General features: G+C 40.5%; 2 protein-coding genes across 4 annotated transcripts; one reads left to right on the top strand and one right to left on the bottom strand.

Moving 5' to 3' along the window:
• Window positions 1–668: 668 nt before the first annotated feature.
• flot1a (flotillin 1a) lies at window positions 669–13,587 on the bottom strand. 3 transcript variants are annotated; one of them, XM_034704896.1, is made up of 14 exons: window positions 13,525–13,554; window positions 9,996–10,135; window positions 9,427–9,490; window positions 9,048–9,123; window positions 8,422–8,512; window positions 7,803–7,946; window positions 7,529–7,648; window positions 7,153–7,248; window positions 6,759–6,911; window positions 6,287–6,468; window positions 5,302–5,347; window positions 5,043–5,180; window positions 4,392–4,556; window positions 669–4,306 (listed from the first exon to the last, which is right to left on the bottom strand). In XM_034704896.1, exons 3-14 carry the CDS (start codon window positions 9,467–9,469, stop codon window positions 4,286–4,288), a joined length of 1,275 nt encoding a protein of 424 aa, XP_034560787.1. In that variant the 5' UTR covers window positions 9,470–9,490; window positions 9,996–10,135; window positions 13,525–13,554; the 3' UTR covers window positions 669–4,285. The 3 variants fall into 3 exon arrangements, with proteins under 3 accessions (XP_034560787.1, XP_034560785.1, XP_034560786.1); XM_034704894.1 differs by lacking the exon at window positions 9,996–10,135 and having other exon boundaries at window positions 13,525–13,587; XM_034704895.1 differs by lacking the exon at window positions 13,525–13,554 and having other exon boundaries at window positions 9,996–10,150.
• Window positions 13,588–13,720: 133 nt separating this feature from the next.
• LOC117827976 (tubulin beta chain-like) lies at window positions 13,721–24,984 on the top strand. The gene is made up of 5 exons (XM_034704893.1): window positions 13,721–13,915; window positions 20,290–20,398; window positions 22,945–23,055; window positions 23,234–23,478; window positions 23,644–24,984. Exons 1-5 carry the CDS (start codon window positions 13,859–13,861, stop codon window positions 24,454–24,456), a joined length of 1,335 nt encoding a protein of 444 aa, XP_034560784.1. The 5' UTR covers window positions 13,721–13,858; the 3' UTR covers window positions 24,457–24,984.
• Window positions 24,985–25,590: the final 606 nt, after the last annotated feature.

The raw sequence follows: 25,590 nt of genomic DNA, 5'->3' as shown, positions 1-25,590 counted from the left end.
GTCTTGAGTTAAAAAAAAGTGTATTGTTCATGAAACAACTGAATTAAAATTAAGTTAAACTAAAGTTAAGAGTAATGGATACGAATGATGTTGTCTTTAGTCTAAACGCTGCTCTTTGGGTTCAATGTATGGGTCCCTAAGCCCTGTGCCTGTATCATCTTAATTTTTAAGTCAAGAATTATCTTACTTCCTGTTTTGGATTGGTTATTTACACTTAACTTGACACAGCTGCTGAGGTCCCCACAGTGTCTTCCGGTGGTTTTGTTATCACTGCCAGTGTCAGGAAGAGTGCACCAGCTTTTCTATAAATCAAACATTTATCATGGCCTCAGCAGCAGTGTGATAAAAGTTTGAATTGAGAAAGGTGATAGTTTGAATCCCTGAAAATAAATAAATACATAATGATCCTACTTTGTTGCTCAGAGCAAAATGTGGAGAAAACAATTTATTAGAGCCCCAACATACATGTGAAATAAGTTATTCATGAAAAGTTATGCAGTAAGAATAATACAAAAAAACAAAACATTTTCAACATGGAAGATAAAGTTTGGAACAAAAATAAAAAGCCAAAGAAATGCACAAATCACGTGTCAACAGAAATAATATACAAGCAAGGCATGAATTGTATCATACATCTGTAGAATTCTATTTAAAGAGGACATAAGTGGTTTTCTGTCAGCACTTTAATGACAAATTTATAGTCTACAGCAGATCAACAAAGTGCTACTTTTTATTTTGGCAGAAATTCACCAGCAAACTACAGCAGGAGTTTAAATACCACAGAAAACTGACAACAAAACATTTATTATAATGAATCGCTGAGGATGCTTGTAGTTAGATTTAGTAGAGGTGTTAATGGTAAAGCAAGCAGTGCTGCTGTATCAAATATATACTGTATAATACATCTATATCTATATGTAGTGCACCTTCAGAGTATTGTTACACATCACACTGTCCATTACTGTAGAACACAGATCACATGTCCTTCTCTATAACTAACTGATAGTCAATTCTTTATACTTTGGTAATTCCACAGTCAGACAGAGTAAAGCTAACTGTAAGATTAAACTGAAGTGTAAGTGTAACAGGTATCATATTCATGCACAATAACAGTACATATCCTCTTTAAACAAATTGAACCATCCTCAGAAAGCATTTCAATACATTTGGCTGTACCGTACTTAGTGAAGAGAACACAGTGAGAGACGAACAAACAAACAAATAAATAAATAAATAAACATGACCTGCTTCAAATCCGGCCCTCTACGAGTGCAGTGATTCTCACAAGTTTAAGCTTTTTTAAGTGACAAGTGTAATCCAAGTCGAATGCTTAGCGTATAAAGTAAGTTGAGCTTTATTCACACATGCACAAAACTCCTGAAAACTTCAAGTATTTTCTGGGTGGGCTGCATGTGTGAACGTATACAGGCGAAATTTTCACCAGCATTTTTCAGACCAGCCTCTGAATAACATTTCTGCAAGAAATTGGAATGAGCCAATGTGAGAACGCAGCTGGGAAAATCCAGGACATTTTCAAAAGTGCATGTGTCAAAGAGGCTTCGGATGCAAAGCTAACTTTTACGTCTCACCATCTGATGCTTCTGAGTGCATTGATTGTAAAACAGCTAATTTCAAGGGGATGAGATTTTGACTTCCTTTAAATGGATCACTTGGTACCTCAAACACCTTATAAGTACAAGCTAACACTGTAAAAGTAGTCTCATTGACTGTCACGCATCTGATTCATCAGTCTTCACATCTGTGTTTAACTGAATATAAAACAACAAAACAATAACGATGCATAACTAGACTGAAGCATCTTCCTGCTACAGTAGAAGGTATAAGCTATATTTCTCTCCACAAGCCACACCTTCTTTACAGCTGCTACATAGACGGCAATAATGACACAAGTTTCCACACTTTACATGAGCTTCTTATCTAGTAAAGTGTATGTAATAATAGTGTATATCTATATTTGTTCTCACTTATAAACTCAGGAAAACATCATAACTCTTCTGATCCTGACAGCGAGGTTCATTGCAAAGTGAGTTGAATTCCCTGATTCGTCCATGTTATCATACAACAACAACTGGGACCAACGTAGTGCCCTGATAATAGCTCTTAATACAAGAGTTAGATATCAGACGTGTGAACACACAAGTGTTTGGTGTAGACCATTGACTGTATATAACCATGGATGACACAACAGCCACCCTGAGTAAGTCCTTAGAGCCAGAATCCTCCATTGTAACAGATGGAACATGGGTCAAACTAGAAAAATTAAAATACACATCATACATTTTTTCTCAAACTTCCTTTCTGTCATTAGAGTTCATTCTCATCGTGCTGATTTATGTGCAAGTGTTCATTTTTCCAGAGAAGCTTAGTTTGACATTTGACAGCTCTGTTGACAAAAGTGTGCTCTTCAATGTTCCTCATCAGAGCAGAGGAGGAACAGTGAGTGAAAACTAACATTGACACAAGAGTCACTGAACTTTCCATAACCAGAGAGTGCGCTTCAAACCAACACAAGAATCTGTTCGGCTGCAGGCTGAACCAACCTGAAGGATCGTTCATGTTTCATCGGTGAGCTAAACGTGTGTTTTGGTCGACAGGAGGTGTGTGACGTCAGCCTGGTGGCTTCACCATGCGCATTGTGTCAGTGTTCATCTTGGAAGTATTTTGGCCCTACTTCACAGAGTGGGAGCAGGGGTGTGTCCAGCTGGGGCACTGACTGGAGTAAGTGTTAGTAAGCTGTTATGTTCCCATGTCTTGTACAAGCGGCAACCTCTGGCCGCGAGAATTGAGGCCAATGCAGAAGTGTTAAAAACTGCAGCTCATCGAGGATCCGCTTGAGACTGGCTCTGGAAGTACCAGAAACCACATACACACAAATTCAAAAAAGCCGATCTGTACAGCAGAAATAAACATGTTTACAGCCTGGTACAAAAGAAGAGTGTAGTCTGTATAGCTCATTTCTCGATTGGCACACACGTTCAACATTTCCAATATGGCCGCCGCCGCCAATTGGCCTCAAAACAGCGCTTCAGAAACAGATGGGTGACGTCATGGATACTACATCCATTATTTATACAGTCTATGGTCTTATATTACGTCTTAAAAAGAAACAACAGAGTGGCTACACAGAGATCCTCAGAGCTTAATTCTTTGCAAACTTATATAGTTTGTCTGGTGTGATTGAGGGAATTAACAAAATAAATGATCCTGCATTTAAATACAAAGAGAGCTGCTGCCAGTGCGCTAACACATCCGAAAAAGAAATGCTTCTTATAAGGAAGCTATTGGGAACTTGGGATGGCACCTGTGTGGAAAATCAGATTTCAAGGGTGGCCAGTGTCACCCCTGGTCCCCCCTCTGGACACGCCCCTGACTTGGAGGAGATGAGGGCGCACTTTCATATAAATATACAGTCAATGGTGGAGACATAAACACAGGTTGAGGGTCAGTGAACATCCATAACATTAGCTAACATCTTTTCGTAAATACACAGAGCGTGTTACGGGGCTCCTGCTCAGGTTTTTAAGGTTTCATATTACACATGTACGTCTTAAGCTAAGAGTCATCAGACTCTCACCACAGACAAAGACTTAAAAGAGAAATTACTGACAGGTTTCAGAAACATAAAACAAAGCGATGCCGTGCAGATTTACAGGTGGTAGCTAAATGTGAATGTATGTTTGCTTAAAACTCTCATGTTAAGATGCACTTACGGTTTGGCAGCAAGGCAGTGCACAGGCAGTTATGAGAAGACATTAAATGTAAACAGGCAGTGGAGAGAATCAAATTAACACCTTCTCACCAGATCGACAAATAAACACACAATTAGGCATGAAAGAGAAGGAAGGAAAGGACAGACTGATGAGACAATGAAATTAAAATAAGCAGTCTACTGTTACAGTTGTTGCTTGTTTTTAAAATCAAAATCAAGTCATAGGACCAAATTTTAATAAGAATAAGAGATAGTATTGTTTGTTGAATAGAAACAAACAGCAGCTGTAACTGTAGCCAGAGAAGTGCAAATACTTTAGTCCACACAGAGCAGGTGATAGTGACCAAAATAATGAAGACAGAGGAAAGTTTCGCCACTTTCACGACACATGGACCTCACAGCAAGATGTCGACAAAGCCACAGGAGGGAGGCAGGTACACATGTGATGTCAGACACATGGGACAGGAGGAGAGAGGCTGTTAGTGTTTGCAGACTCGTGCGTGAGTCCAGGCAACTGATAAGACGGTGAGAGAGAGAGTCTGCCTGGTCACGTCTTCAGCCTTTAATATAGGACACCTGCAGAATAAAGGGAGAGGTGTGTTTGTTCTTCAGCTCTGTTAAAATAAGTCTGTTAACTTAAGTATGTGCAGGAGTGTGTTACCTGGGAGATGCTGACTCCGGTTAGTTTCTCCACAGCCTCCGGGAGGCGGGTCATGATGTCCAGCACCTCACCGGACAGTTTGGCTGCTCCCACCTCCCCTCCTCCACAGGACACCATGGTCACCTTGTTGGCTTCACACAGAGGCTTGCTGATCTCTTCTGCCATCTAGTGGGAGACAACAGATCTTTGTAAAAATTGACAAAACAGCCTCCAGTTGAACTTCTGCTGAAAAATGAAAACTAAGTTACTTCAAGAAATCCAGAAATTACATTGATTTGCAAAACAGTCAAATGATGAGTTGCATGGCTTCAAATGAGAGTCTTTAAAATCTGAAGTGTACGACTTAACTAGAGATGAGAGATGAAAACAGCCATAAATATTCTGTCAGCATGTGTCTGAGGAGTTTAGCGCATGCAGGTTCCAAGTTTCTAAAAATGAATGCTGTGAAAAGCTATCCAAAGACAACCCCTCTCTTTTAATGTTTGACTTTGCAAAGGCTGCACTCAACAGATCTCATGAAACCTGCTTCAGAGACAGCAGATAAGAGATTTATGAAGTCCCACTACATTCAGCAGCGATGCAAACAGTAACACTAAGCTGTATTTCTAGTCTCAATGTCTGTTATGGACTGTAGAGCGTCTTGTCTCTCACCAGAGGCAGTTTCTCCAGCAGCATGTCCACCATGGCTCCGTCTTTGTACTGCTGGAAGGCCTCTGCCTTCTTCGCCATCTGCTCGGCCTCAGCGCGACCCCGGGCCTCCACGGCAAATGCCTCAGCCTCACCTTTAATCTGCAAGACGGAGAAACTTTAAGCACGAAGCACCGTCCCAAAAAGAGCTACAGAGACAGATCAGACAGATTGTGTGCAGAGGAGCTGAGCTTAGACTCGGCTGTGGTGACCAGTGACTCACCCTGATGGACTCGGCCTCTGCCTCTGCCTCCATTATCAACTTCAGACTGGACAGAGAGAAAGAGAGAATGAGGAATACTGACACATGAAGCAGCTCTAGTTTCTGATCTTCATTTTATACATAATGATCATTTTACTTCCCTCAAGAGAAGCTCAGTCGTGATTCAAAGTCTTTGTTTAACTTTCTGCAAAGTGAGGACAAATATCAGCCTGAAGCTCCAGTCGTCTCTTTTGAAGTCCCCTTACTATACTACTAAATATCATTATACAGTATCTGGCGACTATTGGCTGTAGAAGACCTGCTATCAAAGTCTGACTTAGATGGGACTTTTGAGGCCAAGACTGAAACAGATTTTAGAGAGGAAGAATGCACTGACTGTCTTCTAATCTCGTCCGTCATCAGTCGTAAATGTTAGGAATAAATTGTCCGACAAAGTAAAGTTATGACCTGAATCAAAACATAGATATCCTCTGCAGATTTTGCACTGATGTGACTGTGCAAAGGCATTCAGAATGCTTCCACTTATACATGTTATTATTGCAAATGCATAGTGAACCTGTTTTTTGTGCATACCCTTGCTGTAGATAGTGCTGAGAGTACATTAAACTTTGGAGTCAGAGTGTAGATTGCTCTAGAAAATGTGCAAACACACTACTTTTTTTTCTGCACTGTGTATTGTGAAAGAAAAGTTCTTATAAAGGCAGATGTCAGGGGAGATCTAGCGAAAACAGGATATCTGTGTTGATGCCAGACACAGGCCTGAAAATATCCTGTCAGGCTCTTCTTGCTATAACAGAAAAAACAACTGACACACTTTAAAAGATTCTTCATACTCCACATTTTCAGCTGCGAAACAACCGTGATTCAGCATCTTTGAGACACACCAATGAAGAGGATGTGCTGCAAACACATGAGACTCAAACTCTCTTAACTGACACCTCGCCTGCCCACTTGGACAGTTTTTAGATACAACATGTGAACTCACCGCTGAGCCTCTGCCAGTTTCTCCAGACGGTATCTCTCAGCTTCTGCAGGTTTCTTCACCTTAGCCTCCAGCTCCTTCTCCCTGCGGGAGATCTCCTGCTCCTGCAGCATGATCTGCTGCGTCCGCTCCACCACCTGGATCTGCATCCTCTCCTCCTCGATGCGCTGCTTAGTCTTTGCTACCTGGTAACAAAAGATGCAGAGTGTGCAAACAAGGTTGAACTTTGATTCTCTTGCTCAGTCTGATTTTTTTTTTAAGTTGCAGTGCTTGCACATCTATCTGTTCTCCCTCTGTGGTGTGCAGCTGTCACATCTCTATTTCCATGATCTTATCGGTATCCTTTCCTCTGATTATCGCTGTGCGGTTGTGTCTGCCTGACACTGACCAATCCTGCACAGCCTCTCGACTCTAAAAATAACCAGCTCACATGTCCACTAACAACATTACCCAGATGTTTTTCTCTCGTGTGTACCTGCAGCTGGTAGGCCATCTCTGACTCAGCTTTCTTGGTATTGACCTCGATGTCATAGGCCGCCTTCTTCAGCTCGTAGTCCCTCTGAGCCTTCGCCATGTCAATCTCGTTCTTGTACTGAGCCGAGACCTTCTCTTGCATGGCGTGGGCCTCCTGCAGAGACGAGGAGGGAGAGAGGATGATATAATTATGGACAAGGATTTAGACAAATCCTGAAAGGTCAGCGACATGAAAATGAAAACAGCCTCCGTCACATGCCACAGAAAAGGTTTGTCTCAGTGCTTCTCAAAATAGAAAACATGACTGTAAAAAAACTCTGTAGCTGGTGTGCCTGGTTAGCAGCAGTTAGCATTTTACAGGGATAACAGAAAACAGGAAGCGTCTCATTGCTCACCCTGATCACAGCATCTCTCTTGTTCTTGGCTTCTCCGATGCGAGCGTCTTTCTGAACCTGAGCCGTCCGAGCCTTTCCCAGCGAGTGCAGATAATCCTGGGTGCAAAAAAAGAGGTATAAGTACTCCTTACTCGAGATTTATTCCAACATAAGGAAAAGTACTTTCAATTTTATGCTTTCAGGGAGAAACTTTTGGCTTTGATAGCAAAACAAAACCGCCAACATACTAACATCTTCCTGTTTGCAGTTTTTTATTCATTAAAGATCATTTATCACCTGAACTTAACAAACACACATCAAATTTAACAGGAAACATTCAACTATAAATGATTAGAAAGGGTTTACATTCTTCCACTGTAAAAAAAAATGATGGTACCTGGTCATCGTGTACATCTTTGAGAGTGTAGCTGACCACGCTGATGCCCATGTTGACCAGGTCTGAGGAGGCCACCTTAAAAACCTGTTCCGAGAACTTCTTCCGGTCCTTGTAGATCTCCTGAAAGAAAAATCTATGCAGTGATACATGGACTTTGTACTGCAGGGCCTTTTTAAAAGACAGGAGGGCAATGTCACATCAACAAACAACATCACTGAAACACTCAAAGCATACAGCGAGACTGCAGTGGAGTAAATCTCCATCAGATCCTCACCTCAACGGTCAGGTGAGCGATGATGGCTCGCTGGTGTCCCTCCAGCGTCTCCAAGGCGATCTGAGCGATCTCCGCCTCTGACTTCCCCATGAACATCTGACAGGCTGCAGCCAGCATCTGTTTGTTCTGACCCTGGATCTTCATCTGCAGGGAGCAGTGACTGGTTTATTATAAAGTCTACAGCAAAGCACTGACATGATGATTTGATTTCATATGAATAACAGAACTGTGAAAATATTGGCTGGTTTCATAAATAAACTCACAAAAACTCTCTTAACTCGTGAAAAATGTAGCATGCATGTTTCAAAATACTAACAAGTCACTTTCTGGTGTTGAGGTTAGTATATTGTACTTAAGCCTGTTTGATTAATTTCAGTGAATACATTCAAGGATATGTGAAGAGCAGATGTGCTATGTTTACTCATTTACACTGACTGCCTGGTCCAGCAAGCACTCAGGGACAAGGACGACCATGGAGGAGGCATTACAGGCCATTAGCTCATACCAGCTACATCTATATCTTGTCTTTGAGCAGTGTTTAGATGACTGCCGATGGTTAGTTTACTCCTGATAACTCACAAAAGCTATTCACCAGTTTGTCTGTACCAGTCCTACTGACCTGGGCTATCCCGGTGACAGAGATGGGCACCCCATGGCGGGTGTAGACTTTATCACTCTTCACGTTCAGAGTCAGAGTGTTCAGAGAAATCCTGGTGAGAGGCAGAGAAAGACATGCAAAGGAAATGATGGTTATTGATTAAATACCTGCTGCTCTAATAGTATACATCAACGGGAAGACTTTTCTGCTTGGACCTTGTGCTGGGCTTCAAGTTTGAAATGCAGGACTTAATGGGTGCAACACAAAACAGTCAGACTGGTACCATGTGATGAACAAGAATAACTGCAGGAGGAGCAGTATTTACGAATGTGTCCTGAGAGGAGGTCAAGGTTCATTTGACAGGGGTGCAGAAATCTAGTCTTGTTGACTGAAGGAGCAGTAGTTTATGTACGTGTATGTAAGATGGAAGATTCCTCTGTTTTCAATCTGTGTCCTTCAGTCATACATTATTATAAAAGTGTATTTAAATACACATGAGTATCCTAAGTCTGTCTCTTCATTTTGTACTCTTTGTTTCTGGTGCAGAGCCCGACGCCTTCTGTTCATGTTTGCCATGTTTTGTTTATCTAATAACATGTCAGCTCATAAACATCACCCCAAACCCTGGATATTTCAAGTTTCCAAACCTCTGTATCTGCTGAATACACGGAATGACAAACACCCGGCCTCCTGGGATCATCAGTGGAGGAGAGCGACAGAAACCTGGGAGAGATAAGAGCAAGAAGAGCCTTCAATCTAAATATAACTAGTGTTAGAGAGGGACAAACATAGCAGCAAACTATGTCAATGTTTAATTTAACATTAGTTGAAGAAAGTTAGTATTAAGTATATTCTGTCTCATTTTAAAGCACCATTCAAATGGATGGAAACTGATTAACGTCATATAATTGACTATTTCTAGTGGTGTGTGTGTGTCTATTTGTGTGTGTGTGTATGTGGGGGGTGTATTTAACTTGTTAAAAATAAATTGTAACTGATGCTTCCATCATGAAGGCCATATTTTACCTGACACCACCATAGCCTCATTGGGACCACAGGTGTAGAACATGTTTGCTGATCCTCCTCCAGACTGAAAGCCAAAGAAAAAAGCAGACTGATGAATAAAAGAAGTCAATCCCTAAAGGTGCAGTGCAGAACATTCTCCTGAAATTGAGGACTTTGGGAATTGGCCTGAAAGTCCAGTTGCAACCAGAATCAATAGAACTAATTCAGTTTAAATCTCCCTTTCCCCCCAAAAAAAATAAGGCCTTCAAATATTCACAGTAGTCTATATAATAAGACATATCAAAGAGGATGGAGGGATGGTGGTGGGTATAGCAGACAGCTGAGCAGACCAGCAGGATTAAATCTAATTTACAAATGAAAATGCTGCGCAGTGAAATCTGCAAGAAAAGCTGCACAAATAAATGCAAAGCCACACATTAGAGGCTCACATTTAAAGGGGGTGTTGTACAAAAATAAAACAGTGTAACACTGTACCATGCAGCAGAATGCTTTCTAGCTCAATCAATTTGGCTGACACATTTGTGTTTACAGTCGAGACTGCATAGAGGGGAATGCATTTACTCACTCACCGGTTTAAATATGAACGATGTGGTTTCTGTAGATTGAGGGGAAAATGGCGGAAATAGAATCGGTGTGTTGTGGTCTAAGATAATGTAATGTTATCCCCGGTGTCGAATATTCCCGTATGGTACCAACCAGCTGATGCAGCCTGTAAAACACAACACTGACTGCAGCTCACAGGCTTCTATTGAGCCCATCATTCAAGCTTTGTACGTCCGCCACCTAGCGGCCTGGTGGAGAACTGACATGAACCATGACATGAACACATTCACTGACACGAGGAAGCTGCTTCTTCAGGTCAGTGCATTTTATACAATCTATGGGTCAGAGCCTATGGTCAGTGCTACACTCATTTGCATGGCCGTGGGAAGTAGGGGTGCTGAGGGTGCTGCAGCACCCACTGTTGGAAAAGGCATCACACATTTTTTTCTGGATGCATAAATAAGTTGAAACAAATACATTAATTAACACAATAAATCAGTTTTTTTTCCCTTGTATTATTTTCTGAAAATGTAATGCCTGAGGAAGATTTGAGAAATAATTATAGCAATTTTAAATAATTATTCATTTTAAAATAACCTGATGCCTGGGCCCTGTGTGTGTGCCTGCTTAAAAACTAAAAGTATTTGGATAATTTCTGTTCAATGCGCTTTACTGCCTTTTGGGTCTGTTTTACCAGGTTTGGCTTGAATGCACTTTGCTGTACAACGGGGTATGGAAGTTGCAATTTGTGAATTTATAATGAAAAGTTCTCTTGAAAGCTTGTATTAATTTAATTTAATTTAATTTAATTTAATTTAATTTAATTTAATTTAATTTAATTTAATTTTATTCTATTTAATTTAATTTAATTTAATTTAATTTTGTTATATTTTACCCTTGTCATTGCTATTATTACTGTTATTACATTTTTTAACTATGTTAGTACATTGTTGTATTCCCCTGTCCCGTGTCCCAAAAGAATTTCCACCAACGGGGGACAAATAAAGTATATCTTATCTTATCTTATCTTAAAAACAAAAATGGTCCAATGCATACAATTAAATTATCTGTAAAGTACGGAAGGCCTAAGTGGAAAAGCAGATGCATTTTATTTACTTTTTTCCAAAATAACAAGTTAAAGTTACTTGTTATCTCAAAATCTCCTCTTTATGTATGATGATCATGATTTGTAACCAATGAAAACGTCCATTTAATTTTAAACCAGCTTTGTAATCCCAATAAAACAAGAAAAAATAATTTCAGCTCTCAAGGCAAGGCAAGGCAACTTTATTTGTTTAGCACATTTCATACATGAGGGCAACTCAATGTGCTTTACATTAAAACATTAAAAGCATTGGAAACATTCAGACAAGCATAAAACAACATAATTAAAAGGACAAATATAATAAAACAATTAGAAATATATTAAAAGTAAATTTAAAATTTGCATTTAAAGTGAGTTAAAATAAGATAAGATAGGAAGGCAGTGGCAAATAAAAAGGTCTAAATCCTTGATTTAAAAGAGGTGAGAGTTGGAGCAGACCTGCAGCTTTCAGGGAGTGTGTTCCAGATATGTGGTGCATAATGACTAAATGCTGCTTCACCATGTTTCGTCCTGACTCTTGGGACTGAAAGCAGACCAGTACCTGATGACCTCAGAAGTCCAGATGGTTCATAAAGTAGCAGCAGATCAGCAATGTATTTTGGGCCTAAACCATTCAGTGCTTTATAAACCATCAGCAGGATTAAAACAACCAAAAATGACTTATCACAGAAAAATAAAATACAATAAAATGTATGAATGCTTAAGATAAGATAAGATAAGATAAGATAAGATAAGATAAGATATACTTTGTTGATCTCCCATTGGGGGAAATTCTTTTGTTACAGCAGCTTACAACACGGGACATGGAAATGGAGTCCAGGGGCTCTGTAAGATCTTGAAAAAACATGAATATCAACTTGTTATCGCCTGAAACAGAGAAAATAAACATGTGCATGCATGTCCTTTAAGGGCTTCTGTAAGGTATGGTGTGTTAGGTTAAAGCTGCTGTTGGTAGTCACAGAAGGCGTTAACATCTGTTCAGAGAGAGGGACTACAAATGGTACATGGTATGATATTAGGATGACTGTATATTATTAAATCCAATAAGATCCTCTTCAAAGTCAAAAATAAAAACATTTTGAATTTCTTGAATACGCTGCTGACTCAATATATTTCTTATTTTTTAAATTCATTTTTCTATCCCCCGTTTTCTCCCCCTTGTAAAGAAGCAGGCACAGTTTGCCTGTTAATGACATTAAATGACCGGGCCATATTTTGTGTCTATAGGTGAATACACATCTGAGCGGATGAAAATCGTATGTGGAGTACCTCAGGGATCCATTCTGGGGCCTCTGCTATTCAACATATACATGCTCCCCTTAGGTCAAATAATAAGATACAACAAAATAAAATACTATAGCTATGCAGATGACACACACATTTACATCACCAGGGGATTATAGTCCCATACAAAGACTGAGTAAATGCATTGAACAAATCAATGACTGGACGAGCCAGAACTTTCTTCAGTTAAACAAAGAAAAAACTGAAATGATTGTTTTTGGAGCCAAGGAAGAAAGGTTAAAGGTTACTGCTCAGCTCCAATCTGCACAGACGAAATGTTCAAATCCAAGCAAGAAACTTTGGCATAATCATAGACTCAGACCTTAATTTCAGCAGCCACATTAAGACAATTACAAAGTCAGCCTATTATCACCTTAAGAATATATCAAGGATTAAAGGACTTATGTCTCAGCAGGATGCAGAAAAACTTGTCCATGCATTTATCTTTAGCAGACTAGACTGCTGTAACGGGGTCTTTACAGGACTCCCTAAAAAGTCCATCAGACGGCTGCAGCTCATACAGAATGCTGCTGCTCGAGTCCTACTCCTAACAAGGACCAAAAAAGTAGACCACATCACTCCAGTTCTTAGATCCCTACACTGGCTTCCTGTCTGTCAGAGAATAGACTTTAAAATCCTGCTGATGGTTTATAAAGCACTGAATGGTTTAGGCCCAAAATACATTGCTGATCTGCTACTACTGTATGAACCACCTCGACCTCTGAGGTCATCAGGTACTGGTCTGCTTTCAGTCCCTAGAGTCAGAACGAAACATGGTGAAGCAGCATTCAGTCATTATGCACCACATATCTGGAACACACTCCCTGAAAGCTGCAGGTCCGCTCCAACTCTCACCTCTTATAAATCAAAGATTAAGACTTTTTTATTTGCCACTGCCTTCCTATCTTAGCTTATTTTAACTCACTTTAAATTAAAATTTTAATGTCATTTTTAGTATATTTCTAATTTTCCTTTTCTTTTCTGTTTTATTATATTTGTCATTTTAATTGTGTTCTTTTATGCTTGTCTGAATGTTTCCAATGCTTTTAATGTTTTAATGTAAAGCACATTGAGTTTCCCTCGTGTACAAATAAAGCTGCCTTGCCTTAAAATAAATATAATTAATCACATTTTCTTGCTTTAAAATGAAGTAAACTAAATATGACCTCATCCATTTCTCTTTTGTTTCATTGTGAAGCTCCAACGGGGCAGTGATGACGAACCCGGCACTCCCTCTCTACTTCCGGCCCTTGCCTTTGAGCCCAGGAAACCCCTTTGAAAGCGGAAGTAATCTGCCCCAGCCAATCAGCGACGGAGCCACAGCGTGAACAGCCAATCAGGAGCGTGAAACGGCTTGATGGCTGCGTCCCAAGCCTTTAGACCCGCCTGCTACATTCAGGGAAGCACGTTCACTTTTCTTTCTGTCTGTGATCAGTCAGTAAGGCAACAGTATCTCTCTATTTCTCTACACTTCACTTCCATCACTTACTACTTTCCATCATGAGGGAAATTGTGCATCTCCAGGCCGGCCAGTGTGGTAACCAGATCGGAGCTAAGGTAGGAAAATTAGTGGATTCAGATTAACGCCCATTTTTATTGTTGCTTTATTCCAGCTTGGTGGAGATTTCAGCATTTGAAACTTTCTTTAACCTTTTATTTCTGTTAGAAAAATGTGCAGAAAATAATGCAAATTATTTTCAAGGTCAAATCTGACTTTATTTCCTCTTTTTTTTTATTAATACAACTGAACCAGACACCATGCTGCTCTGTTAATGCATGTCTACACTATAGCCATGTAAACACATCCTGTCCAGTTCCTGTCTGGGTCTTCAGTGTTGTTGATTATCTGAAATGTATTTAATTTTTGGATTAAGACAAAATTTGTAGTCCTAGTGAAGCTCATGAAAAATATGAACATGAGGACATCATGGCTTGGGCCTGTAGTCCTCAGAAACACTGGGTATAGTTTATTTTCAAGCCATACTAGAACCAAAGTCCTACTTTTATCCAATAGAAATATATATATATTGATTTCTATTGATTCTATTGATATATTATTGATTTCTTCTAATATATTGTATGCATTAGAAAGTCTTCCTTAATCCTGTTTTTACAGTTATAGAGTGACAAATTAGTAAAATCTTCAGTTCTGCAGGTCTTGTACAAAGTATGAGACAAAAGCAATAAATCTCAGTTGAAATATTGGATGTGATGGAGTAAAATAGTCCCACAAAGTAAATTCTTAATCCTAATACACCCTGCAAACATTCTGTGCAAACAAAGTTAAGATTTTAGTGTTCGTGACACACAGAGGTTTATTAAAGCCACCAGCTCCTACCAAAACAGTCTAAGGGATACTGTAGTGACATTGTGTCTGTGGGATTATTGAACTGTAATCTCTGAATTGTGTTTATGCATATCATGAAAACAGTGTCAGTTCACAGATTTGGGTCTGTTGACAAAACAGAGACTCAGGTCATTGATCCGTCATTAATGAAGCAGACACGCGGGACCAGCTGCTGTCTTGGCCCGCCTGGTGAGCCGGACTCTTTGTCATTTAGAAAGAGAGAGGGGAAAGAAAGGAGAAATTTGCTGAGGCAGAGGAGAGGAACGCAGCCGCAATGGGGGCGAGGGAGGGGTGCAGGGGTGGAGGGGGGGAGTAGATAACAAGTGTCTCACTGTCTGCTCTGAAAGCACAGAGGAGGGGATTTAAAATAGCTACTTTTCCAGTCAGTGCATCACATGCATGGACCCTGGGCCCTGATCAACCAGGAACACATGAACATCAAGTGATTATCTTTGAAGTATGTGTTTCCTAGTTTTGCTGCAGTGCTTTAAATGTCCCGTGGTTTATGACACTTCCTTTCTCAGAGAAACACTGAAGGCATCATTTGATAAGTAAATCAAAGAAAAGTAACTTGTGACTTCTTTGGCAATCAATAACTTTTTCAGTACATTTTTAAAATAGCCACAAATGATGATCAGTGAAATGTAAAAGCAATTTGAAGATGAAACTTTTGATAACCAGGCTACACATTTTCTGAAAATGTTTAAAGACTTAACCATGGGTTAATTAAAGCTACTGTAAGGGACTTTTGGCCTGCACTGTTTTTAGCGTCCCCCAATGGACAAAGTGGAACCTCTTATCTCTGTGCTAATCATCTCTTGTGCACATAAGTTCTCTTTAATAAAATATCAAATTTTAGAGCTTTTTAAAAGTCAAACATATAAAAAAATGTGAATATTTGAAGAGAGAAATGTAAACAAAGGCCCGCTAGGTCTGTGCGCTGTAGATTGCTTCATAACCAACCTGGGGTGGTCCTGTAAATCTTCTACCTGATGGTTTTGTTTTAGTTCATATTGAGGCATCAGTATTAATTTCCATTTCTTCAATGACCACCTTAAAGGTCCTCACTGTAGCTTCAATTAATCAATCTGTTGAAACATTTTTAAGAAATCATAATCACAGTTTCCCACGGCCTTGAAATGGCTTCTTTGTTCAACCACAGGTCTGAAATTCAACAACATCTTATGTATTGTCAAGAATATGAAGTAAAGGCAGTGAATACTCTAAGTCAAGAGGCTCAAACCGGCAAAGGTTGGAGATTATTTCTTGAAAATGACTGACATGATCCAGTCAGATGAATAAAATATGAAGCCTGATTACTCCAGGTTTAGACCTGCTTTAATATATTGTTTTTTGAGCACTCCTGCCTCCAGTCAAAACTGAGTAATACAACTGAAGCACAGTACAAGAAAGTGGGCTTTCCTTTGAATGCACATATCGAGCTCCTCACACTCTGACCCCCTGGTGACAAAACAAGGTGTGGCAGCAGCATATGGGTTAACTCTGCATCCCTTTCTCTATGGCCCTGATCAGCGAAGACAAGTGTATTTGCAGAGGACTTAGTGAGACTGAGGTCATCCTCATTTAACAATGGATTAACTCTGCGTGAACTCACTCGTTTACACAATCTGGATCCAACCAAAACTCTGTGCAGGTCTGATACGCTGCTTTAAAACTTGTATGCACAAAGCAGAGGGAGAGATAAGCTGGTCACAGAGGGGTTCGGCACCTGTTTGCTTCACATCGTGGTGACTGTTTGACCCTTGAATTCTTACATATAACTCGTCAAGCATCACAATTTACATTCAACCGGACTGTGTGAATGTGAGGGATGTTTATCCCAAATCTACTCTGCTAAACTGATCACCGTGTGATCGTGGTGATCACAGGTGAATCCGAGGACAGCCAAAGATGGTGAGGTGAGAGCAGAAGATTATTAAAATGAGATTTTCTTGCCCACCCAGCTCTTTCTTTCCCTCCCTCTCTCTCTGTCTCTCTCAGAGTCGGTGGCACAGATTAGGGTCAGTTGACTGAGCAGCTGTGACAGTGTGTGCTGCTGTCTTAACTGAGTTTGGCGTTAAAGTCTCAGCCTGTAAAAACTGAGCTGCAGAGATCCTCCGCTGCTCCCGATGACCCTCAGATTACAGCAGAAACTGCAGTTTTAGTTTTCATGAAGTTGTGGAGGTTATGCTGAGGCCAGATTTGTGTTCACAGACCTCCACGAGATCTGCTTTTTAAGACAGTGTTGCAGCAACATGAAGCAGCGACTTTAAACATTATCCTTAAAGAATATGATTTAAAAGACACTCAGTTTAACTCATTTATGTCTCTGTCAGACATCCACAAACGATCAGGACCATCAGAGGATAGATGAGCTGTTTCTTTAGGGTTATTCCTGCTGTGAGGTGAAGTGAATTTTGTGTCTTTTTTATGCAATCATTAAAAAATTAAGGGGAGTAAACATTCTCCTCTGCAATTCAAAATAAATTAAATATTTGCAATGGATTGAACACAACTCTCCTCACTGCAATCAATTTTTTTGGCATCGTAAGAAAAATCTGATGTGTGATCATCCCATAGTTTTTGATTTGTAAATAAAACAGTTGTGGTTTTGCATCAAAAAGTGTTGGTAGGTGATGTGAAATGTTTGCATCCTGCTTCCTGTGAATCTTGTGGGTGAGAACGAAGCTGAGAGACGTCAGAAGAGTCTCCAAACTTCTCTATTTGCAACAAAACTTTAAAACAAACACACTGGTTTTACTTTCAATAAAAACATTTCCATGTGAGAGTGAAATCTTCTTTGTTTGGTCGTATATTAAAGAAACAAATTCCACCTCATACATCTCCCCAACTGGAATCCCAAACAATGATTGAGGCCGGTATAACTGGAGGGTTTGTGTTTGCATTTCAGTGTGGAAATGTTTGTGTTGAGAAGAATCGGTGTGTTGAAAGTTAGAGGGAGGAAACTGACTCTCTAGAGTCTCTCAGAATGTAAACTAGCTCTGTATAAACCAGCTTTAGCAGAGAGGAAAAAAAACAAGATGAAAGAACAAAAGAGCTTGAATGGACTGTAACACAGCCAAAACTACAATCCTTTATCTGATTTATTTTCTCTCCTCTTCCTCTAAGAGAGGAATGTTTCATCTATTTTATTAAAGAAAAACATTACGAGACTGGCAGAGCATGTTTGTCTTGGTGGACAGTACTGGCTTGGGCCTCCATCGTAAAAAGGAATACAATAGCACTGCCTGGATGGGTGGAGCCAAGGCATGTGAGAAGCAATCTGGCTGGTGGAGCCACAGAGCTGACGCCACGCCCCCTTCGCTAACCAAAACACACATTGGACTTACTGATAACATATCGCTCATACCTCAGGTCAGCACTGTCCACAGCAGAACAGATTCATGTGTTGGTTTACAGCAGACACTCAGTTATGGAAACTCTTGGTAGCGTTTGTTACGTTCTCTCTCACTGCTCCTCTTCTGCTCTGCTAATCCGATACAGAAAACTGCAGGTGCTGCATTTTTCAACAGAGCTGTCACTCACAATGTCACTCATGATGTCCCCTCTTTTTAGCATCAAATAGTTAAATTCTCACAAAAATAAAATGATGAGGCTGTTTAGATTTTGACTTCTTTATCCTTACAATAAAGATATAATTGAATAACAGAAATATGCATTAAAAAAAGCAGAGGTTGGGGCGCCTTTGGTTTATTTAAGTGGCCCCATATACAGAGGCTATAAACCTGGTCGCAGAGGTTGCAGGTTGAAGTCCAGCCTCGACCGTTTACTGCATGTCTTCCCCCACACTCTACTCCCTACACTTCCTGTCTCTCTTCAACTGTCCTGTCCATTAAATAATAATAATACTATTTATTTCTATAGCACAATTCTAAACAAAGTTACAAAGTGCTTCACAAGAAAACACAAAAATAAACAAATGAATAAAATATATATACAGAAAATAATATATAAAAGTAATAATAATAAATAAATGAATTAATTAATAAATAAATAAAGATAAGGCAAAAAAATTACTTAAGATAAATAAATAAATGCAGAGGTAAATATAACCCATGACATTATATCCCCCCACTGTCCCTCGAAGTGGTTAAATGTTGTTTCATACTTCAGAATTAGTTTACCTACACACACATCCAGCTGTGTTTCCTGTGAATTAACCTGCTGCCACTGATCCTTTTGTTAATTAACTTTAAGCTAACCCCAATCCAAACTTTAGGAGTCATCTGGCAAAGGCAGAAAACTAATGAAATGTACTTATTTGCAGGGTTTTATTTCAAATGTAACTTCTATTTTTTGTCAATTTACATTATTTCACAATAATGAGTAAAATAAGCAAAATAAGATTACTTAAAAACAACAACAACATCTGGATGACATCTCGTGACCCCATTGGTGTCTCACGATCCCCCAGGGGGCCCCGACCATAGACTGTAAATAAAATGGACAGCGTTGCTCCGCCTCTTCCCGTTGTATGGTTTTGAAGCCAAAAAATCCCGTTCCTGGGCGCCGCCATCGTGCAGCCAGAGCCTGTGAAGCCACTGTAACAAGCTCCGCCCTACAGCGTAGCGTCACAAGCAAGCATGCCGGACACGGCCCTGGTGTTGAGGCTTTCAGCAGTGTGACTGCCCCCTGGTGGCTGGCTGCAGTATAGGTCAAAAAATCTGAGCAGTCAAACTTTAAAAAACTCTGGACACCCAGCTGCTTTTACCTGCATGTTTCCTCTTACTTACCTTCATGGCTGTTAAAGTTTTTAATCCAGCAGATGTTTTAAATCAGATTGGTATTATTAGCCACTTTCAGCCTTCTTGTCTTCGTTTCGCTGTGATCTGGATCAAAGCTTCAGCCTCTTTTAATCTCAAACAGCCTTTGGGTAGGAAAGAACTAATCATGAGTGTCTGTGTGGTTGTACATCTTAACACTCGTGCACCACATGATGTGATGGGAGCATATCTATGAAATTGATGATTGAGGAAACTAAGAGATTGCAGTTCACCACAAGCTGCAGAAAATCTTCTCTAACCAGATTCCAGAGGGTGATTTCACAGAACATGTTTCTTATTTGAGGTGATCTTGTGACTGCAGCAGGTAATCAGATGTTGGTGTTTTCTTGGGAAGCACAGAGCGGTGATTGTAAACCTCTCTCTGCACTCAGAGCTGCAGTCATGGACTAATGTGTCCACAGAGACGCTTCTCTCTGAGACATGTTTACAGATCTGTGTCTGAAAAAAACCCCTCTGAACACACGGCATTCAATCAAGATGAAAGCTACTAATGGATGTTTCAGGTTCAAAGCTCAGAGAAAGATTTATTTTTAGGTCTGGAGACTTATTTTAGAAGTTAAAAGTCAGGTTTGAACATTTTGTTTCATTAGATTTATTGAGAGAAATGTTAGGAGCTTGAAATGTATGAAAGTTGGATGTTTATCAGCGTGTGAATGCTTCCTGCTTGACTTGAATTCAACACACGGTGACAAACTCTAACAGCAGATTAGTCATCTATTGTGAAACCACTTTATCAGCTTCCGCACTGATGATGCCATGACCTTTGTGTTTGTGCTCAGTTCTGGGAGGTGATCAGCGACGAGCACGGCATCGACCCAACAGGATCCTACCATGGAGACAGCGACCTGCAGCTGGACAGGATCAGCGTGTATTACAATGAGGCCTCTGGTGAGTACGTCCTGAATCACACTGGGGTCTGTGTTTGATAACATGAGCTGAGACGTCCCCCCCCTTTCTGTAGAGACACTGACTCACGGCAGCAGGAAGGAATAAGACAGAGAAAAGACTATGACTGCTGGGTAAAGTGCATACCGTTGAATCTGAGTCAAAACTGCAACAGGACAGGTTTTAGTCGAAGCCTGCATCCTGTGCTGCATGTCACAAACCACATCTCTCTAAAACTCGTCACTTCTGTCTCTAAAAGCATCCCCGAAGTTACACAAAAAGGAGCCTCTACTTTCAAACCTGGACACTAGTGTGCATATGAGGCAGCATGATGTTCATTGTGAGGATTAAACTGCCTACACTGAAATATTTATTAAAACACTGCATTCTTTGATGTTGGACTAATTTTAAAGTGCCACACGTCCTCAGTGAAAATGAAGCTTTATGAAGCTTTGGGCCTCTCTTTCTCTTTGTTCTGCTACTCACCACTGCACTTTTATCATATTATTTTAGCCTGTACATATTAGCCATGCCTATTTGTTGTTCTTTTTGTATTTATAGCTGATGTTATTGTTATTATTTTTACTTTATTTTTATTTGTATGCCTTATTATGCCTTGTACAAAGAGAGCACAGTTTACCTGAGTCAAATTCCTTGTGTGTTCAAGCATACCTGGCCAATAGAGCTGATTCTTAAGACTGGATGTGTCAGAGCTTCAAACTCAAACACTGACATCTGGTGGCTTTTGAATCGTACAGCAGCCTTTTCAGTGACGGTCTGAAGCACCAACGCACTGCAGTGACATTTTATCCACTCTAATATGTGAGATGGGAAAGTGAGAGAAGCCTGTGCATCATGACATGAATTCATTTGTATTCTTCTGTTTGGATGTTCTGCTTTAAATATAACAGCTGCTGCATCTCAAAACTTACAACTTTTTTTCATACTCAAAAATGATTAAAGTAACTTGAAATGAGATATATCAATATTTTTTAACTTTGGAGCTGAGGGCCATAATTATTAGGCGCGGATGCACCGATCCGATCCTGGTATCGGATATTGGCTAGATAGGACTCAAAAAGCTAGATCGGATATCGGTGACAAGGGGCCGATATATAGTGCCGAGCCATATGGCAGATCTATTCTTCTCAGTTCTATGAGTTCTTCTTCTTCTACACACGAAGAAGTTTAGCTGTAGCTGACTGCAAAGAAGGAAGAAACCTTCTATTAATGGATTCAAAGTGTGAAAAAACGGACAGGTTGGTGGATTTTATTGTTCCAGATCCTTGAAATTAAGGGATCCCAGCCTCTGGTTTAGCACCAGGTACAGTTCACCATCAAGTCAGAAAAGCCTGAAGTTGCCAAAACATGATTCTATCCTCACATTAAGGAATAGAGATTGTTAAATCAATACAAGGAACGGCTAGTATCAGTATCGGCAGATACCAAAGCCCAGGTATCGATATCGGTATCGGGACCTAAAAAATAGGATCGGTGCATCCCTAATAATTATCAAAAACAAAAACTAAAGTTATTTTAGTTTGAGTCCAGAATATTTTAAATTTTTGCTTTCTAAATAACTGATCTAAAAATTGAACTTACTCATAATATTTAAATCATTTGAGATGCACTAGTAGATACTTTGGTGCAACATGTAGTGAAAAAAATAACCTTCTGTTTCACTCAGCTCTAATATTTGATATTTTTTGCCAGTGCAAAACATCACTGAGCTTCATGATTGATGTGTGAAACTTCATACTTGCAATGCAATGAATTGAAGTTAATGCTAAGGACTGATATTCACTAAGTTAAATGATCAGAGGGAGGCTTGATGATAATGTCTTGATGCTTTATTTCTTTATTATGTCATCAGTCACGTGACACCCTATCTTAGGGACGGTGTGGTTCTTTCAAGTTAAACAACCTTTGAGTCTCTGTGTCATCCCTCCATCTCTAAGTTTTATGTATGAACAGCCATAATGCTGCAGGTTTACATTAAAAATCTGAAGCAGTATTACTACAAATGTTAAAATACCCTCCCAATAAAAGATCTCAAATTTATATTTTTACTCAGTATTAGCTTTTGCCTAAAGTAATGAATCATGCAATTACACTATGTTACATGTATTGACCATTGGAAGATTCTCTCCTCAATTTCAATGTGTCTGGCTCCACCTAGTGGTAACATTAGGTAACTACATCCTGATAGCTGTTGCTGTTACAGTGTTTCAGGGGTTTCCCCTCAATTTAACTGAAAACCTCTTGGTTCATCTGTTTTTAATATACTCATTTAATATTTTCAAGAGCCACTGAGTCATTTTCCGTATAAATATTTTCTTCAGAGGTCTGATTGATTTGAAATTCAAGTCAAAGAAGGGTTGAGGGGCATTAAGTGGACACCCTCAGTTTGTCCGAACATTTCAACCTCCATCTGGTTTATTCTTGCTGCTTTTATTCCTTGTTCTCCAAAGATCCAACATATCTCTACAAAGACAGAATAAATGAAATGTAGAGCTAACATGTGTTTGTGTTTTCTGTCTGTTCATCAGGTGGGAAGTATGTGCCAAGAGCCATACTGGTGGATCTGGAACCAGGCACCATGGACTCTGTCCGCTCTGGACCATTTGGACAAATCTTCAGACCCGACAACTTTGTCTTTGGTAAGAACAGGACAATGTGAAATGTTGCTTCTTTACTGAAGGAGTTTAGAGGTCAGGATGGGGTACAGACTCTGGATGTTGACTTAAATGAATACATCATGCATTTCAGCATTAATCATCATTTTGTGAAAGTGCTTTGTGGTTGTAAATGATTCTATCTTCTTGTTGAAATCTGCAGGTCAGAGCGGAGCAGGAAACAACTGGGCCAAAGGTCACTACACAGAGGGGGCGGAGCTTGTGGATTCCGTCCTGGATGTGGTGAGGAAGGAGGCTGAGAGCTGCGAGTGCCTGCAGGGTTTCCAGCTCACACACTCCCTGGGAGGAGGCACCGGCTCTGGCATGGGCACCCTGCTCATCAGCAAGATCCGTGAGGAGTACCCGGACCGCATCATGAACACCTTCAGCGTGGTGCCCTCTCCTAAGGTAACGCATCAAACTCATTCTCACGGTTTACGGTCGAAAACAGGTTTTGTGTTTGTATACTATTGCATAAAATACACCAGCATGCACCTCTTTCCCGTCATTGATGTCTCCTCTCAGGTCATTTCTTTTTAAATGATGCTCATCCTCCTCGTTTCGTGTCCTCAGGTGTCAGACACAGTCGTGGAGCCGTACAACGCCACGCTGTCCGTCCACCAGCTGGTTGAAAACACAGATGAGACCTACTGCATTGACAACGAAGCTCTTTACGACATTTGCTTCCGTACTCTCAAACTCACAACACCCACCTACGGCGACCTTAACCACCTGGTGTCAGCCACCATGAGCGGCGTGACCACCTGCCTGCGTTTCCCCGGCCAGCTCAACGCTGATCTGAGGAAACTGGCCGTCAACATGGTTCCTTTCCCTCGACTCCACTTCTTCATGCCCGGCTTTGCCCCTCTGACCAGCAGAGGGAGCCAGCAGTACCGCGCCCTCACAGTCCCTGAGCTCACTCAGCAGGTGTTTGACAGCAAAAACATGATGGCAGCGTGCGACCCTCGCCACGGACGCTACCTGACAGTAGCCGCCGTGTTCCGTGGCCGCATGTCAATGAAGGAGGTGGATGAGCAGATGTTGAACGTCCAGAACAAGAACAGCAGCTACTTCGTCGAATGGATCCCAAACAACGTGAAGACAGCCGTGTGCGACATCCCGCCACGTGGCCTCAAGATGGCCGTCACCTTCATCGGCAACAGCACGGCCATCCAGGAGCTGTTCAAGCGCATCTCTGAGCAGTTCACCGCCATGTTCCGCCGCAAGGCCTTCCTCCACTGGTACACCGGCGAGGGCATGGATGAGATGGAGTTCACCGAGGCGGAGAGCAACATGAACGACCTGGTGTCCGAGTACCAGCAGTACCAGGACGCCACGGCCGAGGAGGAGGGGGAGTTTGAGGAAGAGGTGGAGGAGGATGCCTGAAGCGGGAAAAAAAAAAAGCAAGCAAGGTGTGATGAAGAATTAAACAACCAAAAAGAAGAAAAAAAAACTGAAAAAGAAAAATGTGATTGAAGGAGTGGAGTGGAAAGAATAAGGAGGTCTTGTTGGAGAAGACTGGAGGATGAAATTTGGAAATGATTGATCGTAACAACAGAAAGATGTGAGGCTGAAAGTAGGCAGAGAGGTGAGGGAGAGGTGGGATGAAAACCAGGTTAAGAAATACCAAATTATGTGCCATGTTTCCTGATAATTGTGACATCAAAACAAATCTATCTTTCTGCAAAGTCTCAAACCAGACACAGATCAGTTTAACTTCACTTCAGCATGTTTATTTTCTTTTGCGGTGACAGGAAAGTAAATCAGGAAAGAATTCAGCATCCTTTAGACTGTGAAGTTGATTCCACTAAAAAGAATATTAAATCACTGATTTTCAAATTCAGTATTTCGCACCTGGCTATTCAAGCTTGTTATATGACTTTACCTCCTGCATTAAACACGATTTAACATCCAGTAAGTGTGTCACTCTTTATCTTTAATTCCAGTGTTAAAGCGCTTCAGTGGGATAAAGTGAGACGAGGATATAAAAACATTTTTGTTAAAGTCCTGCGTCGTTGAAATTGAACCGTACAGATAAGACATACGGCCATTTTCAGTGTTATCTGCTTTTATCAGTGTTCATCACTTTTGCAGGGTTTTTTTTTTTTTGCCAGCTTCACTTTAAATGATAAATGTGAATTGAGGTAGCGTACTGTAGGTGGGAGATCCGTCAGTGTTTGTTGCCTCACGGAGGTGTGGATTCTGAGTAAACCGATCAAAAACATCATTTTCCTGCTTCTGCCTCAAACTGAGGTCAAAGTTTGAACAACAAAACAGTATGGTGGGATAAAGTCGACTGAGTATTATGATTCCAGAGATGATGGTTGACACTTAAGCAGGTGTACTAACATGAACTTTGACATAAATGATTAAAACATGACTGCTCAAAGCTGAAGGCACCACCAAACATCTTCATGGACAACTTCCTCAGGACCATTTCCTTCTTATCTCTGTAGAATCTTAAAACTAGTAAATAGATTAAATAAAAAGGAAGCAGCGAACAGAGTCTGCAATTACAAC

The sequence above is a fragment of the Notolabrus celidotus genome, chromosome 16, assembly GCF_009762535.1.
Source record: "Notolabrus celidotus isolate fNotCel1 chromosome 16, fNotCel1.pri, whole genome shotgun sequence".
Taxonomy (NCBI): Eukaryota; Metazoa; Chordata; class Actinopteri; order Labriformes; family Labridae; genus Notolabrus; species Notolabrus celidotus.
This window is presented reverse-complemented; position numbering and strand designations above follow the sequence as displayed.

Bases quoted from the DNA above. Each gene is read 5' to 3' on its own strand.
- LOC117827976 (XM_034704893.1), top strand. From the start codon at position 13,859: ATGAGGGAAATTGTGCATCTCCAGGCCGGCCAGTGTGGTAACCAGATC. The intron at 23,056-23,233 runs GTAAGAACAGGA...TGAAATCTGCAG, and splicing joins ACCCGACAACTTTGTCTTTG to GTCAGAGCGGAGCAGGAAAC. The intron at 23,479-23,643 runs GTAACGCATCAA...TCGTGTCCTCAG, and splicing joins GCGTGGTGCCCTCTCCTAAG to GTGTCAGACACAGTCGTGGA.
- flot1a (XM_034704894.1), bottom strand. The intron at 5,348-6,286 runs GTGAGTTCACAT...CTCTCTGTCCAG, and splicing joins AAACTGGCAGAGGCTCAGCG to TCTGAAGTTGATAATGGAGG. The intron at 4,557-5,042 runs GTGAGAGACAAG...GTCTCCCACTAG, and splicing joins TGCTGGAGAAACTGCCTCTG to ATGGCAGAAGAGATCAGCAA.